At 37.9% G+C, this 15,016-nt stretch overlaps 1 protein-coding gene across 1 annotated transcript in view; it reads right to left on the reverse strand.

Annotated features, from left to right (window-relative positions):
• CTNNA2 (catenin alpha 2) overlaps positions 1–15,016 on the reverse strand; it is a 495,930-nt gene that overhangs the window by 63,278 nt on the left and 417,636 nt on the right. Inside the window, exons 10-12 of the mRNA XM_086747020.1 lie at positions 6,301–6,393; positions 5,860–6,016; positions 2,436–2,636 (exon numbers count right to left, since the gene is read on the reverse strand). Coding sequence (XP_086603146.1) covers positions 2,436–2,636; positions 5,860–6,016; positions 6,301–6,393 — 451 coding nt within the window. The remainder of the gene's footprint in view (positions 1–2,435; positions 2,637–5,859; positions 6,017–6,300; positions 6,394–15,016) is intronic.

Raw genomic sequence — 15,016 nt, forward strand, 5'->3', positions numbered from 1 at the left:
TAGTCATGATCACTATCGAAAGCATCCACACTTTACCTATAATTTCCAATAAGGTCAGAAAAAGAATAAATTCTTGATTTTGGTCATTGGGATTTATCCGTGCAATTAGGGTTTGGGGTCCCTTTTAGCATTAAAAGACTATAAGCTGAGGACAACAATAACATAACAAATAATATTAAAACATTTCAACATTTTCTTTTGGCTCAGTGTCGTAGTTCAGCCCCAATCGGGACCAGACTACGCAGTCTCTCTGTCATCCCCCCCACCCTCTGAGAGAATAGGGGGAAATAATATAAGAAAAACGGCTTGAGGTTTGAGATAAGGACAGGGAGAAAATCCTTAAAGTTACCGTCTCGGGCAAAACAGACTCGACTTGGGGAAAACTATTCATTTATTACTACAAACAGCAGGATAATGAGACAGAGAACAAGATAACCTCCCTCCACCCCTCCCTCTTCCCAAGCTTAACATTATCTCTACTACCTTCCCCGCCCCGAGCGGCACAGGAGGGAAGAGGGAATGGGGGTTGTGGTCAGTTCATCACGTGTTCTTTTACGCCGCTGCTTCATGGTTGGGGGAAGAACTCCTCACATTCCTCCCCTCCTCCATTGTGGGGTCCCACCCATATGCCACAGTCCTTTGTGAAACTGCTCCGGCGTGGGTCATCTCTTCCACAGAGTACAGCCTCTCCAGAACGGCTGTTCCAGCGAGCCCTCCACGGGCCACAGCCACCTTCAGGCATCCACTTCCCCCGGTACGGGGTCCTCCACGGGCTCCAAGTGGATCTCTGCCCCTCCGTGGACCTCCATGGGCTGCAGGGGGACAACCTGCTCCACCATGGTCGTCACCACAGGCTGCAGGGGAATCTTGGCCAGGAGCCGCATTACTCCTCCCCCTCCTTCTGAACTGACCTTGGCGTCTGCAGCCATTCCTCTCACAAGACAAGTTCTTCACAACAGGCTGGCAGACGCCTCACAGAATCTCTTCACATCATCCAGCTCATCTCCTCTCCACTTCTTGCAGCCGGGCTGGACCCAGTCGGGCCCAGTCGCCCGCCTGGCAAGAGGCCAGAGGGTGAGGCCTGCAAGGCCCCCTCTGTGTCTCTGCCCCTGCTCAGCTTCTTCACATCTTCTCTTCTCTTTTTTTTTTCCCTGTTTTCCCCTTCTTAAATATGTTATCGCAGAGGCGTTATCACAGGACATTCTGCTACCAATTGGCTCGGCCTTGGCCAGCAGCGGGTCCGCCCTAGGCCCGGCCGAGTCCACTGAACAAAGGGGAGCAACTTCTAGCAGTTTCCTGCAGAAGCTACCACCTTAGGCCCTCCCTCACTAAACAAAACCACAACACTCAGTTTGCTGATTTCTCCTCTCAAAGCCAACACAGAGTCTGTCAGAGCTACAACAATTTTTGCCTTTCTACCTCATAGGGAGATGTCTGGTTGTTTTGTCTCAATGTTACATTTGCCATGTCCTGAATTGGTGCATTCTCAGTTGTTCTTTCTAAAATAATCTTCATGATTTTAAAGCCCAGATGAGCATGTGCAGCCAGAGAGGAGAGGATTAGCTCAAATGTTTTCAGATGTCTACACTACGAACATCTATATCATAGCTGGTCACTTGTCCACTGAGAGGCAACTCAGTCTATAAAGTCAATGAAACTCAAAGCATCATCCATCCAAACCAATGCAGACCACTGCTTTAAGATGAGAGCACTTGATAGTATTGCTTGCACTGAACAATCCGGACGCGTATAGCAACACATAACACTGAGTATAACAGAGTCTAAAATGACCAGCATAGACATAATCATCTATGCTTAGATTAATCCAACTCCTGCTCTATGAAGGCAAAAACAGGTTAAAAAAAAAAAATCAGTGTTTTTTTCCCAGTCTATCCATCTAGCAGACTTTTCTATTTTACATAATCTACTTATTTTATATGATCTATATATTTACATAATCTACTAGAATTTTATATTTTTTTATCAGGTGATATATTTTAAGTTGCTCAAGTGTATTTTCAAGGAAAAATTGTTTTGTTTAGAAACACAACTTCAGTCACTCACAAGTATATTCACCCACAAAGATCACAGAGTAATGTTCGTAATGATTCTCTAGAGGTGCATAATACTTAATCAACCGACTTGGAAAGAATTTGAAGAAAAGGCTGTATATTATTTACTCAAATAATTAAAACTTCGATGAAGTAGAGTAGCCTTGATGGGTTACTGAATCTCTTATCTTATATGACTCTTGTCAATATGACTGCTGCAACAGCATTGAGTAGAGGAAAAAAAAAAACAAAAAAAACCACCACTCATGGTCATTAATTTGTTTGTTGATATCTTGTTTCCAAGCACAGGTTCCCCTCAGAGTTACAGATTTCAGAGAAGTAGCTGAAAGTTTTAATATTGAAAAATATATCAAGTAAGCTTACCAGTTTCAGAGAGCAGTTTGGTAGCTTCCAGTACCTTCTCAGTATAAACTCCAGTTTCGTAGTTTTCCATCTCTGCATTAATGATGTGAATAACTCTGGCTGCACGGCCTCGGATGGCACCCGCCGTTCTGTCCAGCGTATCGACATCCCCCTCTTGGAGAGCAATCACACACTTATTCACATCTTCCAGAATATGGTTTTCTGGAATGTAGGAAAAAAATAAGGCTCATTTCATTTTGTTCTCCCTCATAGCAAAGCTTACTGATTTGGATAAACAGCAAATGTCAGTATGTTAAAAAATTGATATCTGTTCTTACCCAGTTCTGCAAAACAAATACCATTCTGAGATACTATGCCACATAAAAGTAAAAATCTCAAGTGTGATATTTATATTTAAAAGGGACTGGGCTATGTACTGTCACCTACGCTGCAAGTAACAATCTGTAATACTTTAAGAAATGGTCATATTAATTTCAAATATCACACTGAATTTTATTATAATGAAAGTGTAATAAAAATCAATGCAAAAAGGAAAGTGGTTAGATATTATGCAGATGCCTAATAAACAGCTGGCCAATTTTCTGAAGACGAATTTACACATTCCTATAAACTTTTAATGTATTTGGTTCATTTGTGTCTAAATAAGTTAGAAAAGAAAATAAAAATGGCCTTTTAGATAGCAGAGAGCCTGTTTGTGCACAAGCAGTTCATCTCCTTTACTCCATCTATGCCAGAGATTAAATTGTGAATTTTTCATAACACCCAGTACAATCATAGGTGAGTATGCATACTCTGAAACAGAAGTTGACAACAGTAAGTCTGCTCAGATTATGTAATATCAAGTAGGTTTACTGAAGTTTTGGGAGCTGCATTTTTTTTTTCTCAGTTCAGAATCAGGCCATCTACTCTCACGTGCTGCAGTATCAGAGTTTATGTAGTATTCTCACATACAGAACAGAAGCAGATTTTGAAAAGCTGCAGCCAGTACAGTTAAAAAATCATTTTAACAATAAAACTATGACTGAATTTCATATTTGAGCAATTACACTCTGAGAAACTCAGTGACTCTAAAAAGCAACTTACTTTCCTGCCACAGACCCCACTAAACTGAAAATGAAATGCTGTTCTTTGCAGCAGTAATAAATAAACCAGAATCAATCAGTTCACCAACTGCATTTTGTTAATTATCCTTGGCCACAAAGCCAGAATGACACACCACTCTTCACTGTTAAAAATCCCAAGGTTGGTTCATTTGAGGGTTTCAGAAATGTTTTACATGATGTCAAATTTTAAGCTGTAATAATTCTAAACGAGAAATTAAAGTCCCCTGAGCTGTGATCAGAGTAACTTGCAAGGCAAAATTCTTTGTTTAAAAAACTCTCTATCCACATTTAAAAAGCGTTGCTTTGCTAAAATATTTCTTCACTATTTCCTCCTCACAATCTCCATTTTCTTTACCATGGCATAGCCAAATTTTGCCCCACAACAAGTACTTTCTGAATATGAACAGCCACTGCATTTGAAATATAAAGTAACCACTAAAATTATGGTTAGCCTTCTTTGGGTAGCCACTGTATTAATAAAACATACTGGCAACTGTGCCACTCAATATGAAGAGGTGGAGGTGTCATTTTATGAGGTATGTTTAACCAGACACCAGTTCGTTTTGAATGCATCACTGGTTTAACATCCCCCCAAAAAACTACCTGAGGCTTACAAGCTTACAGCTAGCAGCAACAGGCTTTCTGGATACATTACATACACAGGAAAGATGGGGAGAAACTCTTTGCTAGGGCCTGTTGTGACAGGATGAGAGGTAATGGTTTTAAAATAGAGGGAGGTAGATTTAGATTAGATATTAGGAAAAAAAATTTGTACAATGAGGGTGGTAGAACACTGGAACAGGTTGCCCAGAGAGGTGGTGGATGCCCCATCCCTGGAAACATTCAAGGCCAGGTTGGCCGGGGCTCTGAGCAACCTGATCTGGTTGGAGATGCCCCTGCTCCTTGCAGGGGGGTTGGACTAGATGGCCTTGGACGGTCCCTTCCAACCCTAACTATTCTATGATTAGTTATTTTCTCATTTTAATAGATAGAGATGTCTATGGACAGTTTTAGAAAGAAATCTAACACCAACAGAAGAACTACTTCTCCACTGCCTTGAGAAGTTTGGATCTAAGTCAAGACTATGTTAGATGAAAATATGACTTGAGAAAAAACAAAAATTAAAAACACGTCATCCATTCAAATAACTCCTGGTTTTATGGACACAAGTGCTTAGAGTGAACAAAATCCTCAAACAAACAACCAATTTTTGCCATCTCTTTGGCTTATGAACTGCCTCTGCAGTTTACAGCTTGATCTGCCCTTTTATTCTGAGAGTTTATGTTCATTTTTTTTTTTGTCATGGCTTGCAGTAAACACTCTAGCAGTCGTGTTGAACATTGGAGTGTAATTACACTAAACCAAACCATTTCCCTGTTACTAATAATAGCGGGATACAACCAAACACAATAAAGGGGAGGGAAAAAAAGAAAATTAAGATTTTTTTAAAAGGATAAATAGTATTTTTCTCTGAAGATCTTAATTTTTTATTAGGGAACTTAGGAACCAGCAAAAAAAAAAAAAAAGAATGTAGAGTGAAACATAAAATTAAGGCTAAGCTGTCTTCTGAAATTTGGCTCTTCTGTGAGTAAGCTAAGCACACTTGGCACACTCTGTGTCCTTATTCATAACAATTAGATTCACCCTTTTCCAATCATAATAGGAAAATGAGTTTTCTGCAGCAGACAATTAACCCAAGACATACAGCACTTGGCAATTACAGTATTCATTGTGTATAACTAAATTATAACAATACACTGTGCTACAAGTTGTAGCACTTTACAAGGAGTCAGTGACAAGAGTCAATGTCCTTCTCTTCTCCATCCTTTTTTTTTATGCAAGGAGTATGATAACCTGTCCGTTTTGGTAAAAGAGCTTGCTTTGCATTGTAATCCTTCCTAGCAAGGTCAGAGAGATGCAAAGATTTGCTATTTTTTATGCTGCTTTACTGCTTCTCTCCATTTGGTTGCATGGCTACACCCTTAACTCTGGGACCCAGAACTGTTTCCCAGATCTCTGGAAATGTACACACTGGGCATGTGCACTAGCCAAAATCCTACTTTGTGCCTGAGTTAAAAAAAAACTTCTCTAGAAACAGAAGCACAAATAGGATGCTGTTTTCTGGAAGACTGAAAGTTAGCCATTGCTATCAGGGATTAACTGGCATGACTTGGTTGCTCCTCCTGAGTATAGAAGATCAGCATTCCAATAAGGATGGACTAATGGACTAATAATGCTGTAGTAATTACAGCTTTTCTGTGCTCTGACCCATTATTTTAATTTAGCAGTATATTTTTAGAAGAGTTCCTTGATCCCAGTACCTGAAACAGAGAGGAAATCGTCCACCGAAGTGATGTCATCAACAGCTTCAGTGAGAACCCTCACTTGTTTCTCCCACTGATCTTTAAAGACGTCCATGTTGTCCTGTGCTACTTTGCTCTGGGGTCTGGCGGCCAATGTGAGCGCAGCATTTATCACCTGTTATTCAAAATTATTTGTTACAAGGAGTGGCAACACTTTTTTCACAAGGGAAAGAACAAACAGATTACAAACTGTGTTAAAAATACAGCATTACACACATTCGATATGCAGGTCTCAAAATATGAATGTATTTTTCACAGTTCATGGAAAGCAGACAACAATGCAAAATGACAAAGGCAAGGCTATAATCTTCATCTAGGCTTTTTTTTTCCCCTCAGCTAACCGATGTTTTTTAATGCCAAAAGTGTTCTTGAGAACTTTTTAACAGGAATCTTACTTACCTGTGGGCAGAGACTATCAATCTGTGTTGCTGCCATACGGACTAACTTCACACCTTCTTCGTTATTCGAGATGGAACACGCCAGATTTGCAACCTGCAATGAAATCAGCAGGCTGAGAACCAAGTTTTAGGCAATCAGGCCATTTTATACCTTTATTTCTTCTTCTTGAGCCTTGCCTAGAATGAAGGAATTGTACACAAGAGAAATGATACAGCATCTTCTGTGCTGGTGAACAGAAACCCTTGCAGATTATGTCCCTACTAGCAAGATCAACTACCCATCTTCATGAGATGTTTTTCAAAATCTTCCCTCATTGTCAAGTGCTTCACATCCGCTTCCATAGTTGAAAATAATCTTCTGAGAAGCCATACAGAATATGCAGAGCATTCAGATAGTTATCTATACATTTCCCTTCCTTAGTTTCTTTTTCCTTTTATTAGCTATGTCCATTATGAATAACAGTAATCAGGCTCATCCACATACTCTGAGCTTTGCAAAATAAAGAATCCTTGATGTCCTAACAGAGGGAGTTGTTCTTTTCCACCTATAATAAAAACTCTGATACCTTCACTGATACTGGGAAGTTACATTTTTTTCAAGTACCTTCATTGTTTCAGATCTTGATGGTTTCATGGTGTTAAAATTGGTTTAATTCTTAGATGGACCTGTTTATTTCTATGCAATTGTCTGCCCTAGAGTCAAATGTCCGTTAGCAAGAGTGTCATAACTTGGTCATGTGAAATGTTTCTGTTGAAAGTCTCACTCTGTAATGCATGCCTGAATATCTCACTCAGGGGTGTAGGTATCTACATGTGCTTGCTCTGGCACAGCTCTGGGAAGTCTGAACTTCACAAGACTGCAGGCTGTTTGGATAAGATGAAGACAGGGGAGACTTAGAAAGACATCTGAATGAGACCTAGCAATCAGACCATGCCTCCAGACACCACAGAGCTGCATCCCTGTGGCTTAGATGCAAGAGGCAGAGCATGTTCATCCAGCTCATACAATGCTTGCAAAACATCCATTCCCAAAAAGCTTTGTGCCAAGTCTATGAAGCTCCCACGGGTTTGCCAAACAGCGATTCATGTCACAGTGTGCATCATTAACCTCATCACTGATATTTAAATCACAGAGACACATTCTGGGAGGGAAGAAAACAATATTTTTTTTTTAATAATTCAAAGTATGGCTCTTCATTCTAATCTACATTAAAACAAACTTATACAATTTTAAACATGCTTCCTTGATATTATTCACTGTGCCTGAAGGCATAACTATCAGTTGGAAATGATTCATGAATTAGTTCAACCTCCCTCATCTTTCCAATTTTCCTCCAGTCTCCCCTTGTGCTATTAATCTGTTCTCATCTCCAGTGCACATCACTGTCTTAGCCCTGGTCCATCTGTTCTGCACAGAACCTATTTCACTTCGCTGTTCTGTAGAACGCGGTTTGCATATATCACAGTGCCAAAGCCCAGGGAAGAAAAGAACCTAAGGCTTCAAAGAGTCTTGCAGGCATTTCCTAGTCAAGATTTTATCATAATGTTGTGATTTTTATTTTCATTTCATGGTGAGACAAATGAATTAGTCTGTTTGTTAACAGCCTTACAGCGCTCATGTCAAAAATGTTCTCCTAAGCTGACATCTTCCAATTAATTTACCATTTTCTGTAGTCACTTCTTTGCACACATCAAACAGACCACTTAAATCTTTGTGTGAAACAAAAGCTAAGCAGGATAATAATTAGAATGCAGTAACATGAGTGGAAATTACAGGCCTTAAAAACTAGCAAATGGTATTAAGTTCAGCAAAAGCCATCTTCCTGTATTTTAAATAAATGGTTTTTCAGATTGCCCTTTCATTTTGTGATTATCATCATGAAAATAGTCCTAAGGCTCCAGAAGTATCATATATATTACTTATTCTCAGATAGAAGTGAGATATGTGACTGAAAGGGGCTGGGTGTCATTAAATGGTAATCAAATTATTAAGCAGGTCTTTAGACCCAAGAGTTCTCTTGGAAGATATCTTTGAAGGAAAAAAAAAAACAAAACAGTGAAAACAAAACTTATGTCTTCTCTGTCTCTGTTAATTCCTCTTTCAATAGAATCTGATTAAACAATATTTGAGTATTGTAAAGCATCCTGGTTTTCCAAGGAGGGATACAGACATAACCAGAGAAAACTTTTTGTCCTTTTCTGTAACATAATTTAGAGTTCAGTACATTGTTTTGGATCTTACTATCAATACAGAGGAGCACAAACGTAATCTATGGCTACATTAACTTTGCATCCAAAGAGCATTACAGTTATCTGTTGAAAAAAAAAAATGATACGTATAATGTATAATCCTAATCTAAATAGTTCCTGTGATACATTTCAAGTCTTGCACAAATATAGCCCTGTATCATCAGCAGCCAGACAGGAATGCTGCTTTCACAATTCATAGGGAGTATGCCAGCCTTTACCATGGGAAGATCAGATTACATCAAATAAGCACAGAGATAAGCAAATCCTACAAAGGTAGATGCAATCTGGATAAAAATGAATTTAGCAGTACAATCCAGAAATACCATGGCTTTAGCCAAAATTAATTTTTAAAACACAGCAAGAAATAAGTCATTACTTGCAAAAGCTTGCATTTCAGTGCCGTCATGTAACCATGGATCTGTGAAACAGTACAAGTTTTAAGTACACTCAATCACCAGATACAACACTATGTAATAATTTTCATTAACTTTGTTTTCAAATACACAATCAAGTTACCATCAGTTAAGATTTTTTTTTGTGCAGCAAGGTCCACATGCATTCTCGTAGCTGATAGAAACTGTCAGGTAATTGAACATGCTTTAGCCTACTATAAATTCACCAACTTCAGATATTTTTCCTACCTAAAACTATGATTAAAAAAAGCTTAGATCCAATTCCACCCCACTTACCTGAGGCATTTTGCTTAGGTGCTAAACTGATTTCTTTGGATAATGGATAAAATGAGATAAGTACTTCTAGAGACTGTTGTAGGTCTTTAGCTGACTATCTCATCCCCTAGATGTGTCTAGTTTATTACTTAAACTTAGACTATAACTGACCTTGACAATTGTTGAAGAAGGTATTGTTGAAATAAAAGAGGTTTTAATGGCGCATTGTAACTTGTTTTGTATGTGCATATTTAATACAACTGTTTTGTGAAGATATCCAAACTCTTCAAGGTTGGGAATTTGTTTAATATGCCACTCCTGAGTTGGATGGAGAAGATAGCTTGGAAAAGAAAATAAAGAGTTATCGTAGCTGCCAATTAGCCAAAACTTTGATCAGACAGCCTTTAACTTTACGCTTCAAGTGCCCTGTCTCCACCAAAGCATGGAAGAGGAGATTTCACAAGAGGCTGTGGAAGTAACCAGGTAATTAATTTTTCTTATTTTTTCCTATTTTTCTGTTTACTATGTACTTGGAGCATACTGAATTCACTGATAGCCTAATCAGAACTTAAGTTTGTATTAAGATCAATGTGAACCGTCTGAAGAGCACTTATATGAATTAATATTTTAAATACTAAAATCACTGAACTATGAATCATCCTCAAAATGCGTGGAGAATTTAGAAAAAGTGAAGCTGCTGTGTAGACTAACATTATCGTCCAGAATTTCAGGTCTGCTAAGCTACTCTTATACCATCAAAACAATTGCTGAACACCTTAAATCTGTCCTGCAAGAGCAGAGAAAAGTAATGAGCAAAAAAATAAACACTCCAGCTCCAGTGAGGCTGTATTTTTCTGCAATCACCAAAACCATTGAACCAATCCCAGAACTGAGGAGGTGAAAAAGTGTGTACTAACTCCTTCATATTAATTTCCTTTCACTGGCACTGATAGCCCAACATGCAATGCTGTAGCTTGCTAGGTATCTATCCTTAACCATGCAAATAGTCCTGTTTATTTCAATTATTCAAAATATATGCAGGATCAGTCCCAATAAAATGTATTCACATCTATTTGGTTGCATTTCAGCCTCAAGCAGTTTTCTGCTGTATAGCACATGGGAGTAGGGAAGAATTTTTACTATTGTTGTTGAAAGAACATGCCAAGGACAAGATTTATCCTAAAGATACACTTATATGGCAGCTGGAAGTGTCAGCACTGTATGTATAGGCAATGCCCACACTAGTTTTACCCTGGCCAGCAACTGAAGTGTGGATTAGCATTTTTTCATTGCTTTTGCTATGCATACTACCTAGGACGGAAAAACTTTACTCCTGCCATGAAATTGCACTCAAACTTACAAAATTAATCAAGGATCTTTCATACCAATTTACTTTATTTTTACACTGATGAAACGCAGGTCTAGCTACCTTTCATCGTGTATTTAAATTAGATTATTTCCAATTTTGACTTGAGCTCTTTGTATTATTGAAGGTAATTATGACAATCAAAATACATTATCATAGAATCATAGAACGGTTAGGGTTGGAAGGGACCTTTAAAGGTCATCTAGTCCAACCCCCTTGCAAGGAGCAGGGACATCTCCAACCAGATCAGGTTGCTCAGAGCCCTGTCCAAGCTGGCCTTGAATGTTTCCAGGGATGGGGCATCCACCACCTCTCTGGGCAATCTGGGCTGGTGTTCTACAACCCTCAGTGCAAAAAAATTTTCTCCTAGTATCCAATCTAAATCTACCTCCCTCTATTTTGAAACCGTTACCCCTAGTCCTGTCACAACAGATCCTACTGAACAGTCTCTCCCCATCTTTATCTGCTGGTTCAAACTTAAATTCAGAGATTTAACATGACCATTCTCAATACAATGTATGTGAAAAGGTCCAAAACCAAAATCCATTGCCTAGAGCAAAAATGTAAAAAAAGGAAGCAGTATACACTATAGCAAAGGAGCAATATCAATGCAAAGGCTGCAGAATATTGCAGCTAATGTATGCATTATAGTTTTTATTTTTTCTTTTTTTTTTCCACCATAGATTGCTTAGAAGAAACAATACAAAAAAAAAAAAATAACTCTATTCAGCTTCCCCAAGCATTTAATCATTCTAAGGTAGAGAATGCAATCTATTTATATTTTAGTTTTGCGTGTTCTTTATAAATATGTTTTTTATTTACTTTTGTTATACATATCTTTCTTATTTCTGCCATTTATTTTTTCATTTTAATTAACTGATGGAAATATTAGGAAGAAGATTTAAAGCAAGTTATTTCTTTTTTTTTTTTTTTTTAGGGAAATACAGAATAACTTCAACAATCTAAAAACACTGTCAAACTTACCTGTCTACACCACACATTTGAGAAATGGAAACTTTCTGAGTTAATCAGCTTGAGTTGAAGGTGGTTTAAGTAAGAGTCTTCTGTAACATTCACAGTGGACTAAATCCAAGCAAATAATCAGTTACTGTGTTTCAGCTGATGAGTGGTAACTTTCTGAACTGCGGTATTTTGACTATTTGTAATCATTAGTAATTTATCCAGATATTGTTACAATCTCCAAATCTTTGACATATATTAATATTGGAACTGCTGCAGGCAGCTCAGTGATATTCATGGAGCCACAAGTAAGAGATTTGTTCTCAAGGAGAACACAAAGTTGAAGCCAAGTTACCCAATATCTTCAACTTATTTATCCTCCCTCTATTCACTCAAGCATTATATTACAAGCAAAACTCTATTTATCATTAGATGGGATGTTTTTGCACATACACAAACAAGTGCAAAAATCAAAATGTCACTGAGGGCACATATTGCAGCAGATTCCTCTTCCTCTTCATGCAGTGCGTTGCCAGTTGTACCACCATAAAAAATATTGGACTGTGGTCTGTTTATCAGTGCCTGTTCCATACAGCATGGGGGGACTCTCATTCTGGATAACATTGCCAGATGTCCCTGACATTTGCTATGAAATTTTTTTAATACTAAACCCTGAACATATTTAACATAAACTGCTCAGATACTTACAATACCCTGGACATATATAAGCAGGTTGGTAACAGTAGGTCTTTTGAAAGCTACAGAGAATTTTAAGCACAACCATCGAATATTTTATTTCACGTCCTATATGCTGCCCACTGAACCTATGAAAAACTCTTTCCACTTCTCAAAAGGTCAACAGCATATTCATTCATACTTATTACAAGAATAAGGCTTTTCGACTCACTCAAACTCCCTTGAGACTTCCTCCATATCAGATTTAGTTGAAAGGGCCTTAAGAGATTTCTGCTTTTGGTAAAGTTCGAAGTTACTCTGACTTGAATAAATTCAGTGGGTCTTGGACTGAGATTTTTGAGAGCAATTTAAGTGTTAGAAGCCTCGTGTACTGAAAGCTCAATTCAAAATGCAAAAATCCTTGCTTCAGACAATTTCACTGAAGTGATCTCAATGCAATCTGAATCTCCTCAATTGCTAGGATCCTTCTGGTACATGCCATGATTATTGCCTATAGGATGGAATAGAAGTGTGATAAAAAAATGAAACACCTTGAAAAGTCCTTCTACCTGAATATTTTCATAACTGAAAAGAATACATTGGTTCATGCTCAATTGTAGTTGCCAGTGAAGAATAAAAGAAAAGGATATTGCATTATGTCTGATGTCCTTTACCTTAAATATTAGACAATAATAATATTTTAGATAGGAATAAAAAATGTATTCCCTAGGAGTAAACACTTACTCTTTATTTTTTTTCCCCTTTCTCTTTTTACATGGAATTTGACCATACAAATGTCAAGCTTCTACAACCCAGCCATGATAAATATGCCTGGTGGCAAGCACAAGGAACTCCTTGCTGTGGTCCAAACACCTACTAAAACAAGAGGGGTACGATGTTAACATACATCTGCGATTTCAGACCAACTTTCTAGATTATTGCAATTTCTCAGGAGAGTTAGCCCAAGCATTCTCTATGGAAAACAGAGGAAAGCAAATTGACTACAGAAAGGGCAAGTGATTGCATGAGAGCATTTTTCCAAATGACATCTGAGACAAATAATTCTGGAAATCTCTTAAGTTTCCTCTGTAAAATTATTCAAGCAGTACTGTTGGGTGCTTAAAGTGGCGCAGTGCCCAGAATGATCAACCTATATCCTCAGCTAGAACAGGCTCAGAGCTGTTCCAGCTACCATACGTGAAGATCTGATCCCACAAGTAAAAGTCTAGGCATACATCTGTTAGGGGTTCTGCATTCCACCATAACTCTAAATAGCTTGAAATTCAAGGACTTTAGAAAAGTGGGTGCAGATGTTAATTCCCAGAGCTAAAATCAATAGAAATGGTTTCTGCTTTGACAAAAACTCCCTTAGGAATTACAGGCTCAAGAATACAGTTAAGACCAGATTCCTGCTTTAATTTTAACTGGTCTTGAGCAATATAGCATTGAACTGATCAAACGTAGCAAGTCTTTCTCCTAGAAGAAGGTAGCTCGTGAAGCTGTAGGGGATCTATTCTCTCTTTTCCATCTATTCAAGTGGGCCATGAAGCAGATTTCCTGTTCTAAACCACATAGCTAAGACGACTGCCGAGTCTAGGTAGTATAGCTAGAATTGATTAATTTGATTTACTGATTTTCTCAGTTACAGGTATAAATGCATTTTACATTGCAACAGTACGGATTAATTTTCTTCCTTTCACAGAAAGCAAATGTAAAACGTCAGACTACAAGAATTCTTTCTGCACAGGTTGGAGACCAACAACCCATCTCAGTGCTCTTTTACCTTTGCTAGCAGGATCAGGTTACTTTTCTATTTAATTTGGCAATAAGTAAAGGCTTTCTTACACTATTTTTTCAGACCTGGCCTATTCATACTGAAAAAAAAAAAAACAGTGGACAAAGAATATAGAACATTGAAACCAACAGCACCATCTCTGAAATGTCAGACAATAGAAACATAAACATAAACCAAGGCACGCAAAAAAAAAAACCCAAAGCCAAACAAATTTATTATATACCAACAAATGAGGAAGAAATTCAAGGTGTTTGTGTATTAATCTTTTCTGGTCGATCTGCAAAGCCACTGCTATTAAAAATCATAATGATTTATGAACAATGTATACTGAAATACTCAACGGGTGTGAGGGCAGTTGGTGTTCTAGGGAAACAAGATTTACAAGACTGCAATGTGTATGAGTTGATCCCAAAAAGTAATTTTGACAACATAGCCTTGGTAGTGCTATAATTAATAGATACTAATAAGAAGTAGTTACCAAAGTAATCCATCTATCTAATAACAACCCACTATTTTGTCAAACTATTGAGTGACCCTAGAACAGGGATGCATGCCTGACTGCGCTGTGATAATTAAACATTAGTTATATTATCAGGAAGCTCTATTTTGACAGTTGCTGGAAAAAAATGGGATTGTGGTAGGAACTCAAAAAAGTTCATGATAGTAAGAGAAGCTTTAAAGATATTAACTCAGTGTGATATCAGACACCTCAGGGTATAAACAAATCACAAATTATAATTACTGATCCCTAAACATCTCTTGTGAGTTAGATGGAACCAATTTTAGGGCTGAAGTTGCACAGATAAAGAAATGGATAACAATCTATTAGGGCTGCTAGAGATTGATAGCACAGATGGGGTTATATTTAATTTCTATACAAGCATCCAACAATAGCCACTTGTTCACATGAAAACCTGGATATTGGCTACACAGAACTAGTCACCTTGCTATCCTGCATTGCTATCTAGAACACTGCCCCAGGTTCCCCAGAGAGGTGGTGGAT

Source organism: Chlamydotis macqueenii, chromosome 4, assembly GCF_036417535.1.
Source record: "Chlamydotis macqueenii isolate bChlMac1 chromosome 4, bChlMac1.mat, whole genome shotgun sequence".
NCBI lineage: Eukaryota > Metazoa > Chordata > Aves > Otidiformes > Otididae > Chlamydotis > Chlamydotis macqueenii.